Source organism: Myotis nattereri (genome assembly GCF_964212035.1).
Source record: "Myotis nattereri genome assembly, chromosome: 12".
Lineage (NCBI taxonomy): Eukaryota > Metazoa > Chordata > Mammalia > Chiroptera > Vespertilionidae > Myotis > Myotis nattereri.
In genome coordinates, this window is record NC_138087.1 from 66,824,088 (window position 1) to 66,837,995 (window position 13,908).

The window sequence follows — 13,908 nt, forward strand, 5'->3', positions numbered from 1 at the left end:
AGAAAGATCACCAGAAGCAGATCATGCTGCTAAATAAGTGAGTCTTCTATAGCATAAAATTTTTAAAACTGCATAAGCAAAAAATCAGATATCTCAAAACAGAATGAGAAAAACCACAATTATGATTGTGTAACAGGCTTGCATGGGATTTTGCATATAATAAGAGATGATGGACAAGCAAAAACTATCAATTATGAATAAAAAATTATTAATAATCCTAGAAGCAAATGTGACCATATAAACAACACTTATACATGACAAGACGATGTATATACTATGAAAGACATATGAAGGTGTCAACGATACAATAATTTTAGGAGATATATCTCACTGTGCTCCTTACTGCAACAAGAGGATTTAGTGATTGCTCCTTAAACAACTTAACCTTATTGACACACATACCTAAGGCCTGTTTTATATCTCTGTTCCTCAGGCTATAGATGAAGGGGTTCAGCATAGGGGTTACTATTGTATACATGACTGAAGCAATTATCTCTTTGGAACCGCACGCTGAGGAGAAAAAGTAAACACCTGTAGCTGTCCCGTAGTATAAAAACACCACAGAGAGATGGGAGCCACAGGTAGAAAAGGCTTTAAGGATTCTCTTAGTGGAGGGCACCCTCAGGATGATGGTCCCTATAAGGATATAGGAGCCCAAAATAACACCAAAACATAAAAAGAAAATCATTCCTCCCTCGGTGAATATGACCAGCTCATTGAGGAAGGTGTCTGAGCAGCTCAGCTTCAGGAGTGCAGCGAGGTCACAGAAGAAGTGGGTGATGGCATTGTCAGCACAGAAAGGCAGTCGGACCAAGAGGAGGGAGTGCAACAGGGATTGGCCACAGGAGAGAACCCAGGAGCCAGCCACCAGCAGCACACACAGCCCCTCCCTCATGATGGTGGTGTAGTGCAGAGGCTGACAGATGGCCACGTACCTGTCATATGCCATCACAGCCAGAAGAAAACTGTCAAGAGTACCAAAAAGCATGAAGAAATATGACTGAATTATGCATCTCACATAGGGGATGGATTGTTGCCGAGTCTGCATGTTCATGAGCATCTTTGGAACAATAACAGAAGAAAGAGAAAGGTCAGAGAAGGCCAAGAAGATGAGGAAGAAGTACATGGGCGTGTGCAGGTGAGAGTCCAGCCTGATGAGCAGGATGATGAGCAGGTTGCCCAGCACCGTGGTCAGGTACATGCCCAGGAACAGGGTGAAGAACACGCCCTGCTGCCCTGGCGGGATGGGGAGCCCCAGGAGGAGGAACTGGGACACGCTGCTCTGGTTCTCAGGCCTCATGCTGCTCTTCTGTCTGCTGGGGATGAAGAAGGCTTGGGAGTCTCAGGAACCTAGAAAGGATGAACAGGACATCTCATCTCATACTGTCATTATTGGGAAAACCATTCATTTTTAAATACTTTCATATTAATTTCTCACACCTGTGGAGGTATGCCTCTTCCCTCTCTCCCACCCTGGCTCCAGGAAAACATTGAACTCCAAAGTAGTCACAAGACTTCATCACATAGAAGAGGGGTTCGCTGTTTATTCAAATATTACTTTTAACATCACGTCTGTTTGGAACCTCAAATAAGGACTGAAATGCAGCTGTGAATAAGAGAAGCAAGGTGCCCACCTCTATGAGTTTACATCTTGATGAGCATGAAGGGATCATTCCACTCCAGGCCAGTACCAAACCATAATGATTCACTGTGGCAGGAATAGAAGATGAGCCCCTGCAAAGTGGTGTGGGTTGTTTCTCCCTGAAAGTAATGTGAGCCTCCAGTGCTGAGTGGCTGTTGTTGGAGCATTGTCAGACCTCCTGTAATCCTGCCAGCTCCCATTGACCCTCAGCTGTAAACTCAGGGACACTCTGGAAATGGGGTGAGAGGCATTAAAACCCAATTGATGCCAGATTATCTCCAAAACCAGAAGAGTCCACAAAGTATCTTTCATAATAATGCTGAACATTTAGATGAACATTTGGGTACCAGGCTAAGGACTTTACCTACATTTCCCAATTAAATCCACACATCAGCCTTATATTCCCAGATTTTAAAACCTCTTCACAGCTGCTCTAAGCATTTGTATTCTTTGACCAATTTTAGTTTTAAAGAAATAGAAACATAAATGACACAAGTTCTGTAGGCACACAGCAATACAGCAGGGACAGATAGACACACAAATACACATGTGTATATCAGTATCTATTACATATGTGATATGTACTGTATAACTTGATATATTTGTATTACCATTTTCTATAAATTAAAAATTGCCAAGTGTTATCTACTTCATGGGGTTCAGTCTAATATGTCTGTGTGATCAGAACCCATGCTCTTAACTGTTACACAGGGAAATTTCTCTTGTTTTGCTTAGGCGCCAAGCACAATATATTATTTTAGAGCTGTGAGAACCCAGAGTTGTCCAAAAAATTTTTATTCCCTTTACTAGATAATTGTATTTTTTCATATTTATTTACTTTCCAACTGACAAAAATTCTCAAATTCATTAGGTCTATTTATGCAATAAGTATTTACTGAGGGCCTCTGCGAGATTCACAAAAGTTGTGTCATTCTTTCCATTGTAAAGAAGTGAAGGTGAGACCAATGTTTTATATGACTTCCCCAAGGTCTCATCACTATTTAAAGCTAATTCTGCCCAACACCTTCCATATATCATGATTCCTGGAGATATGGTTAGTTTGTTTGTTTGTTTCTCTGGGATGTTAAGTAAAAATAAAGAAAAGATTGGAAAATTTTGAGCAACTCAGTCACACTCAGGTACATAACAATGAGAGCAGATCCATTTCGAGAAACAGGGTATTGCTTAGAATTTGAGTACCTTAATTAATGGTGCCCCAGAAGGAGTACACTTTAGGAAATACTTGAGTCATAGGTACACCCACACCCACACACAGAGACACACACACAGAGCTGATTTGAGAATGTAAGTCACACCTGATCAAATTTCCATCTTAAAGGAAGAATAGCCAATATGTGGTTCATCTCATAAACACTCATTTGCATACATACAAGTCAGAATTAACACAAAGTTGGACATACATAACATCTATACTAATAAAAGAGTAATATGCTAATTGGACTGGATAGACCAGAAGTCTTCCGGATGTCATTCTGGACATCCTTCCTGGCAAAGCTGGGCCTGGGCAAAACCACCTGAGGTCCTGAGTGCCTGTGGCCCAGGGGGAAGCCACCCAGGGTCCTGGGTTTCAGCAGCCAGCCTGAGCGAAGCTGGCCCGGGTCCCAGGATCCTGCGGCCAGCCAGAGGAAGGGAAGCTCGGGTCCGGTTGCCTGCGGCCGGATGAAGGAGGGAAGCCTGGGTCCCAGGTCCAGGGGCTGAGTCAGAGGCAGTTAGGGGTGATCAGGCAGGCAGGTGGGCAGTTAGGGATGATTAGGCAGGTAGGCAGAGGCAATTAGGGGTGATCAGGCAGGCAGGCAGGCAGAGTGGTTGGGGTGATCAGGCAGGCAAGTGGTTAGGAGCCAGCAGTCCCCGATTACAAGAGGGTGCAGGTTGAGCTGAGGAACCCAACCCTCCCGTGCATGAATTTCATGCACCAGTACTCTAGTCTATAATAATAGTAGGGTAATATGCTAATTAGACCAGATGTCCTCTAGGCATCATTCTGGAAGAAGCTGGAAGGAAGCCAGAGTCCTGGGTGCCAGAGGGAATCCAGTGACAGCAGCCGGGGGAAGGGAGGCCTACTCTGGCACGAATTTGCATGCATTGGGCCTCTAGTACAATAATATACCTCTCATCCCAAAACATACTCACATGCACATCAACACACCTACTTCATGATACACCTGGTGAACACTCAACTCACCACATATACATAACTCAAACACTGCACACACTTCACCAAAAACACACAAGACCACAAACAATTCGAAAATCTTACAAGACATACCCAACACATATGCACACCCAGCCACACTCGCTACAACAAACAGTATACACTCTCCTATTAATGAGAGTGTATTAACGAGCATCTCTCCTTCTGACCTTCCCTTTGCTGAGGGAGGGCAGTCAGCATGGGGCGGTTAAGCCTATTCAGTCACAGGCACATTCATTAAACCACCACCAACACCCATGCATATGGTCAGACACACATGATCACATACACACAGAGAAAATCAATAACATAACTTCCAGCTCTCATACATGAGAGCATCACCCACAGGCACAGCTCACATGTGCACCACAACACACTGCTGAGCAGAGGTCTGAGCTCTCTCTGAGCTGACCTTGGTTCCTTATGAGGTCGGCATCTTCTTGTCCAGCAGCAGAGACCACAGTCTCACTCCCGGTGCTCAGCTGTGATGCCAGTGTTTACGATGACAGACATTGGGTGGGATTTGTTAGGTAGAGGGAAGTGTATGACCTTAAATGTAAAGTGGGAAAGTACAGGGCAAGTTCAGAAAACAGCAAGTTGGTGATGAAAGTGGACCAGGGTTTGTATATGGCAACATATAGGGAGAAAAGATGGGCAAAGTCATAACTTTGGACATCTCCATAAGGGAAAGAATGAAAAAGCAGAGTGAGCCAAGTACACAAAAGGAACACAGAGAGAAAGCTAAGAGAAGACACTAAACAGTAGTGTATCTAAAGCCAGTGGATAAGAGGCTTCTAAACTATCATCAGCTCAGCAACAGCCACAAGGAGCTCCGGATCCAGAGCCCCTGAGAAACTAGGAGTCCCAACCACATGCCAGGAGGCTGATAACTTGGTCTACATACACTAAAACGAGACTGTGAGTCAGATCCACAGCAAAAACACACACAACTATCAAACAGCACGTATACAAGCATGTACAATATGTGCACACACGCAGTGTCATGGACACAGAGTCTCACACATGAACCCCCTAGCACACAGGCAGGTCCATAGCCAAGGGCAGATTTCCAGCTCCTCTCACCTGGGCTCCTCATTGGTGAGTTCAGACACCTTCTGCTACTAATTATCGCCCATCTCCTCAGTTTTCTTCAGGAGACCTAACATCAGACACACAGAAGCAATATCTGGGGCCTTGGCACTTCTACTGACTTTCCTTTTCCTTAACCAGCTCCAGAGAAATGAGTCCACAGATGACACTTAACTGCTAATGAGAGACTGCAGCCAAGTCCCCAAGCTTGTGGCTGATATCTGACTGCCCTTTGGGAGCTGAGTGTCCAAGAGCCAGAGGGACTGGGGTCCTAGGGGACAGTGTCCCTGATTCCAGCCATGCCCTAGACTGCTTTGCTCTTGGGCATTGCTCCAGCTGGGATGAAAAATTTTTCAACTTTCTATTTTGAAATGATTTTAAAGATATAAAAAGTTATAATAATAATGATATTAAGAATTCCTGGTCAATCTTCAGCCAATTCCCCAATGGTTAACATTCTACTATGTTTACCTTCTCTGTGTCTATATGTATATATGTATGTATGTTTGTATGTCTATTTCAGTCTTAGATTTATAGCTGATATACCATAGTGCATATTATCAGAAGGTATATAATAATGTTTCCAATATCTAGTGTTTTTATTCTTTTTTTAACAAATTTTCAAAAAATTTTATTGTTGGAAGTATTACATATGTCCCTTTTTTCCCCTCATTAACCCTTCTAGCCTGCCCCCAACTCCCTACCCCAGATCTTCACCATACTAATATCTGGATCCATTGATAATGCATACATGAATAGAAGTTGTTCGGTGGATCTCTTCCCACCCACCCACCCATGCCTGTCTTCCCTCTGAGATTGGACAGTATGTTCCATGCTTCTATGTCATTAGATCTATTTTGTTCATCAGTTTATTTTGTTCATTAGGTTCCACATTTAAGTGAGATCATGTGATATTTGCCTTTCTCTGGCTGGATTTTTGCTCAGTATAATACTCTGCAGGTCCCTTCATGCTATCTCAAAGGGTAAAAGATCCTTCTTTTTTACAGCTGCATAGTATTCCATGGTGTAAATGTACCACAGCTTTTTTATCCACTCATCTACTGGTGGGATGTTTCTAGATCTTAGTTATTGTGAATTGCACTGCTATGAACATAGGGGTGCATATATTCTTTCTTATTGGTGTTTTGGGTTTCTTAGGATATATTCCTAGAAGTGGAATTGCGGTGTCAAATGGCAGTTCCATATTTAATTTTTAAGGAAACTCCATACTGTTTTCCGTAACAGCTGCACCAATCTGCATTCCCACCAGCAGTGTATTAGGGTTTCCTATACTGCACATCCTCACCAGCACTTGTCATTTGTTGATATGTTGATGGTAGCCATTCTGATATGTATAAGGTGATACCTCATTGTAGTTTGAATTTGAATCTCATCTCTCTGATGATCAGTGACTTTGAGCATTTTTCCATATGTCACTTGGCTATCTGTGTATCTTCTTTGGAAAAGTGTCTATTTAGGTCCTTTGCCCATTTTTAATTGGATTGTTTGTCTTCCTTTTGTTTAATTGTATGAGTTCCTTATATTTTTTTGGATATTACTCCTTTATCAGATGTATCATTGGCAAATATGTTCTCCCATAGAGTAGGCTCCCTTTTCGTTACTTTTATGGTTTGTTTTGCTGTTTAGAAGCTTTTCATTTTGATGTAGTCCAACTTGTTTATTTTCTCTTTTGTTTCTCTTGCCCTAGGAGATGTCTCTTCAAACATAATGCTACAACAGATATCTGAGATTTTTCTGCCTCTGGTTTCTTCTAGGATTTTATGGTTTCACGACTTATATTTAAGGATTCAATCCATTTTGAGTTTACTCTTGTGTGTGGTATAAGCAAGTGCTTCTTTCTTTTATATTTTTTATTTTGCATGTATCTATGCAATTTTCGCAGCACCATTTATGGAAAGGACTGTCTTTATTCCATTTATTAGACTGTCTGGCTTCCTTTTATTACTTCCTTCTTTCCAAGTTGGATGATTTTTATTTTTTCTTCTTGTCTGATTGCTGTGGCTATTAAAACTCCAGTACTATGTTAAATAAGAGTGGTGAAAGCGGACATCCCTGTCTTGTTCCTGTCCTTAGGGGAAATGGTTTTAGTTTTTGCCCATGGAGTATAATTTTGGCTATAAGTTGGTGATATGTGGCCTTTATTATGTTGAGGTATGATCCCTCTATTCCCACTTAGCTGAGTTTTTTATTTTAATCTTTATTGTTGAAAATGTTACATATATTCCCCTTTCCCCCAAGGACCCCTTCTAGCCTCCCCCGTACCCCCCACGCCTCACTCAGGCCTTCACCATGCTGAGTTTTTATTAAAAATCGGTGTTGGATTTTGTCAAATGCTTTTTCTGCATTTATTGATATGATCATGTGATTTTTGTCTTTCAGTTTGTTTATGTGCTGACATTTACTGAATTGCAAATATTATACCAGCCTTGCATCCCTGGAATAAATCCCACTAGGTCATGGTGTATGATCTTTTTAATATGTTGCTGGATCCAATTTGCTAGTGTTTTTTTGAGGATTTTAGCATCTATGTTCATGAGGGATAGTGGCCTGTAATTTTCTTTTTTTGTTGTGTCTTTATCTGGTTTTGAAATTAGGGTACTGCTGGCCTCATAAAAAGTTTTCCTTGATCAGTTAGTTAAGGTAGTGTGTACAAGGTTCTCTACTGTAAAGTTGCTATTTTTTTGTTATTATTTTAACCTTATACTTAATAGGTATCATTTAGGTACATATTTTGATACTATGTAACCATGAAATTTTTGCTTATTAAAATTTCACCTACTAAATATTCATTGTTTGATTTTTCATATGAGAGAATTATTACAAAAGTGGTGGCCAAATAGTGATTGTTCCAATTGTATCATTTCTTATATATTTATTAGTTGTATTCTCCTATAAGAAGGAACTTGCCCATATTCCACCTCATTTATTTCTATTTATTTATTTATTTATTTATTTATTTATTTATTTCATTATGGACTTGTGTATTCTTATTCTCTAAGTTCAAATCCATTACTGTAGTTATTCATTTTGAAGCCTTAGGTGTGTTTATTGCCTGCAAGGATTCTAAATGATCTCACAGAAGCCAACTGGAAATATATATATATATATATATATATATATATATATATATATATATATATATATATGAAACACAAGGAATAGAAACTAGAAACTAAAAATCTGAAAGAAAGTTTACCCACAGGACGTGGGTCTGGAGTGGGACAGAAAGAATGGTGTGGATGTTGACATAAAAGCTATAAGTTGCAATCTGTTTATACTTTTTAAAACCCATAATTTCGAATTGATATCTCTAATTCTAGTTTGGCACCATAGAGTTCTTTGCAGCATCTCCTTTCCCATGTACAGAGCAACTTTCCCTCAGAGTGAGAGGGACTACTTTTTCCTCAATGTTACTTATTTGCTGAATCTTTGGATACGTGGTGAGTTGTTTCAGAATCTTGAACTCAAACCACTGTCAATGACACTAAATATAGCTTAAAACTTTATTTCAAGTGTTGTTGTTTTTCACTTGTGAGAGTATATAGTCAAAATTGGGGGTTCAAAAATTAATTTAGTTACTTACTTAATTTTCCCCTTTAGTCTAATTATGGTATTCATTTGAAATATAGCTAGGTCCATTTGTTTTGTTTTATTCTTTGTTTCTGTTTTATTTTATTCTTTTTTGTTTTGTTAATCCTCACCTGAAGATATTTTTCCATTGATTTTTTTTGAGAGAGTGGAAGGGAGAGAGAGACAGAGAGAAACTTCAATATGACAGTGAGTCATCAATTGGTTGCCTCCTGCATGTGCCCCAACCAGGGCTGGGGGTCAAACCTGCAACTGAGGTACGTGCCCTTGACTGGAACTGAGCCTGGGATCCTTCAGTCTGAAGGCTGACACTCTCTCCACTAAGCCAAGCTGGCTAGGCCTGTTTTGTCTTCTATTTTGCTTGCTTTATTCGCCACCTCTTCTGTTTATTTTTCAATGGCAAACAATAACATAGTCAAAAGTTTACACATAACTGTCCTCCTCATCTCTCTGCCTCACCTCCTGTAGGTAAAAAAGCTCATTAGTTTCTGTTTTATTGAATTTATTGGGGTGACATTGGTTAATAAAACCAAATAGGTTTCAAGCATACAATTCAGTAAAACATCTGTATACTGCATGGTGAGTTCTCCACCCAAAGTCATGTCTCATTTCATCCCCATTTTTCCCCCTGTGTTCACTTCCACCTTCCGCTAACCTTTTCCCTCTATCACATATTGTCATCTGTTTGTGTCTATCTGATATATATATATATATATATATATATATATATATATATTTGTAAATATATGTATTTTTGCTTTATCCCCTCACCTGTTCATCCAACCCCATTAACCAACTCCCCTCTGATAATTGTCAGTCTGTTCTGTGTATCTATGCTTCTGTTTCTATTTTTTGAAAAATATTATTTGTCCATTAGATTCTACATATAAGTGCTATCATATTTTATTTGCCTTTCTGTGACTGGCTCATTTCACTTAGCGTAATAATGTTCAAACCCATCCATGCTGTTTCAAAAGATAAGATTTTCTTCCTTTTTACAGCCGAGTAGTATTCTATTGTATGAATGTACCACCATTGTTTTATTCACTTATCTATTGACTAGAGGCCCAGTGCACGAATTCGTGCACAGGTGGGGTCCAGCCAGCTCGGCCCCAATCAGGGCAGACCAAGGCTGGGCCTGTTGCGGGGAGGAGATAGCGGGAGGTTGGCCAGCCGGCCTGCCCTGATCGGGGCTCAATCAGAGCTAGGCCAACTAGGGTAGGGGCAGTGGGCAATTGGCCAGTGGGCTCCACCCCTGATAGAAATGGTGGGGGGGCCTATCAGGGGTGGGGCCAGCCAGGGGGAGGGGCTACAGGAGCTTGGCCAGCCAACCCCACTACCTATTGGGATGGAAGGACAATCACGGGTGGGGCCAGACAGGAGGAGGGGCTGCAGGCCAATCAGAGTGGTGAGGGCCCATCAGGGATGGGGCCGGCCAGGGGGAGGGGCTACAGGAGGTTGGCCGGCCAGCCCCACCCCTTATTGGGTTGGGGGACCGATTGGAGGCGGGGCTGGCCAAAGAGAGGGGCTATGGAGCATGGGCCAGCTGGCCCCACCCCCTAATTGGGTGGGGGATGCCCACTGGGGGCCAGCACCTTGGAGGAGGGGCCATGGATGGTTAGCCAGCCGGCCCTGCCCCTGATCGGGGTAGGGGGGCTGACCTGGGGTGTGGCCAGGTGGGGGGAGCGGCTGCGGGAGGTTGGCTGGCCAGCCCCAACCCCTATTGGGGTGAGAGGTGATCAGGGGCGGGGCTGGCCAGGGGGAAGAGCTGCAGGCCAATTGGTGGTAGGGTCCCATTAGGGGTGGGGCCAGCTGTAGGGGAGGGGCTGCAGGAGGTTAGCCAGCCAGACCCCTTCCCTATTGGGGTTGGGGGTCAATCAAGGGCATGGATGGCCTGGGGGAGGGTCTGCAGGCCTATCGTGGAGAGGTGGGCCAATCAGGGTTGGGCTGGCCAGGGGGAGGGTCTGCAGGAGGTTGGCCAACTGGCCCCACCTTTTGATCAGGTCAGTTCCCTGGCCACAGTGGGCATCATAGCGACCAGGCATTGGTCATTCCAGTCCTTATGGATGCTGGCTTTTTATATATATAGATGGACACCTGGGCTGTTTCCAGATCTGTTTTATTCTTCCTGTGTTTATTTTTGCTCAAATAGGCAGACATATGTGTGTTCTATCTCCCCTTTATTTTCACTTAAAATTGGACTCTAGTAAATGCTCTTTTACACATTGCTTTTTCCCCATTTATCCTGATGTTTCTTCATACTGATTCATGGATATCCTTGTGCTAATTTTTTCACAATTGCCAAACACTTGATTACACTGATATTCTATAGAGTTTTTTTTAGGTGTCCTAGAATGAGATCTAGGTCAGGGGTGGGCAACCCCTGGCATGCGTGCCAAACATGGCACGCCAGTAACTTTTGTGGCACGCGAAACCCTCTTTTATAATCTTCCATTTATAATTTTGTTCTTAATATCGACTTTTTTATTTGGAAGCAGAAATTTATTGACCTCAGAGTTGACTTGGAAAACATTGAAAAAAAGCGACTAGAGACAGGAGTCCCAGAGAGAAGTGTAGAAAACGAACTATTGAGGACTTGGAATGCCAATCCAGAAAATTATTTCTGTTTAAAAAACTTTGCAACAGCGTTACTCTCCATGTTTTCATCCACATATGCTTGTGAATCTTTGTTCTCAGTGATGAATTTTGTTAAGTCTCGTAATAGGAGTAGCCTGATGGATGAAAGTAGTAGCTCATGCATATCTCTGAAGGTCATGAAATATAAACCTGATGTAAAATCTCTGTCATCAGTGATGCAGCAGCAAAAGTCCCACTGGTAATATCAAGTGGAGTCATAAAGTTTTCTGTTGGACTACCAGTGTACATGTATACATTAAAAAATCAATGTATTTTTCATCATCATATACTGTTGTTGTTGCTCAAATGAATTTTATTATTTCTTCAAGGTTCTTCACATACGTACACCTTAAGAGATATCAAGTAGGCGTAACATGTTCTCAAAAAATTAGGGTTGGCACGCAGAAGAATTTTGAGTCAGACATTTTGCTGGTTTTGGCAGGCACTCACAAAAAGGTTGCCTACCCCTGATCTAGGTGATGAGTGTTCTAAATGCCACTGCAAGAGCTAAAATAATAAATTTCATATTTTGTATTTAAATTACAATTAAAAATTAAGAGAAAGTAAAATAATCTCTACATACAATACATAAAATGACTATCTATATTATAAAAGCCTGTGGCCATAACATGGTAACACCGGGCCGACCAAATGACCAGTCCCAGAAGGTGCATGGAGCACCTCTTGAGCCCTCCCCCCACCCCACCCTAGAGCACCGGCAGCATTGGTGGAGCATCGCAGGGCACCGGCAGCATCCAGGGAGTGTGCGAGGCATCACGGGGTGGCAGACATGGCTCTGCTGACAGACTAGGCCTAGAGGACCCTACACATGCCCAATTCAATCATGCACTGGGCCTCTAGTAAAATAATAAGAATATATGAACAAGAAGTAAATAGAGGGGGAATTATATACCAAAAATATATTTAATTAATCAAAAAGGAGAAAGACAAGAGAGAATAAATGTGAAACAGATGTATCAAATAAAAAACATAGTAACATGGGCCATAGCCAGTTTGGCTCAGAAGATAGAGTGTCAGCCTATGGACTGAAGGGTCCGGGATTCATTCCATTCAAGGGCACAGTCTCGTGTTGCAGGCTCAATCCGCAGTAGGGGGCATGCAGGAGGCAGCCAATCAATGATTCTCTTGCATCATTGATGTTTCTATCTCTGTCTCTCTCTCCCTTCCTCTCTGAAATCAATAAAAATATATTTTAAAAAAAGGAAGTACAGAGCTTTAAGAAAACAATAAAAAACATAGTAATATTGAAAATATAAATACAAAAAGAAAAAATATAATGCAAATATATTATAACTAGAGGCCCAGTGCACGAAATTCGTGCATGGGTAGGGTCCCTAGTGGCTGCAGGCAGCCGGCCATGGCCTCCGTTTCCTGGCTGCTGGATGCCACCAGGGCCTTCCTTCGTTCCACGATGCCCCCTGCTGGTCAGTGCACGTCATAGCAAGCGATCGAACTTCTGGTTGGTCGAATTCCCAAAGAGACACTTTGCATATTAGACTTATATATATATATACTAGAGGACCAGTGCAAGAAATTCATGCACTTGGGGGGTTCTTTAGCCTGGCCTGTACCCTCTCACTGTCTGGGAGCCCTCGGAGGATGTTGAACTGACATGGGGAGTGTGCCTAAGTGCTCGCCAGCCGTGAGCCCGGCTTCTGGCTGATCTGCTCTCCCCCTGTGGGAGCAAACTGACCACCAGGAAGCAGCTTCTGCGTTGAGAGTCTGCCCCCTGGTGGTAAGTGTGCATCATAGCGACCGGTCGTTCTGCTGTTTGGTCAATTTGCATATTAGCCTTTTATAATATAGGATTACATTAGATGTTAGTAGATACATTTCTCCAGAAATATAATAATTGTTACTCTACATAAAAGATCAAAATCTAACATTACACTGTTAACAATAGACACCTCACAGATATAAGGACAAAGAAAAGTTTCAAGTGATAGAAGAGAAAAACCATGTAAACACTAACCGCAAGAAAGCTGCATCATTACCATCTACACTACCCTAGTATCTATATCTCTATCTGCATCTGTACATATAGATAGAAAGTATCAGAAGTAGATGAGGTCTTAAGGTAGGACCCAGTACTAGAAATATCTTCTAATTATAAACACAATTGTGTGCTGTCAAGTGCATTTTTTAAAGTCTGTCTCTTTTTACAAAGCTATTTTTGGTAGTAGCTAGGAATTTCCAAAGTGTAATTTTTCTTACTTTGAATGATTGCAATCTACCAACATGATGACATTGAATGTGAGCTGGGAAGAAATGTGCATAATCAGCTTGAATCCAAGAAAATCCAACATTTAAATATCAGGGGGAAAAAAATAAATGGAAAGTTCACCAGAAGCAGACTATGATGCTAAATTAGGGCATCCTCATTAACACAGTATAAACAATACATAAACAAAATCTGACATATCTCAAAGGAAAAAAACAAAAATCCACAATTATAATGGTGCAAAATGTTTTGCATGAGATTTTGCATACATCTTGTAAGAGATGATGAACAAGCAAAAAATATCAATTAGTAATAAAGAATTATTAACGATCCAAGTAGCAAATATGACCTAGTTAACATATTAACAACACATGTACATGATGACAAAACGCATATTCTATGAAAGTTATATGGAAGTTCGACCATACAATAATTTTAGATCTATCTCACTGTGCTCCTGACTACAACAGGAGGATT

At 41.5% G+C, this 13,908-nt stretch overlaps 1 protein-coding gene across 1 annotated transcript; it reads right to left on the reverse strand.

The window, feature by feature from the left end:
- Positions 1-313: 313 nt before the first annotated feature.
- Positions 314-1,300, reverse strand: LOC308527765 (olfactory receptor 1J2-like; the record flags this gene model as incomplete). Its single annotated transcript, XM_081103163.1, has 1 exon — positions 314-1,300. The coding sequence occupies one exon, from the start codon at positions 1,298-1,300 to the stop codon at positions 314-316; it is 987 nt and encodes a 328-aa protein (XP_080959289.1).
- Positions 1,301-13,908: the final 12,608 nt, after the last annotated feature.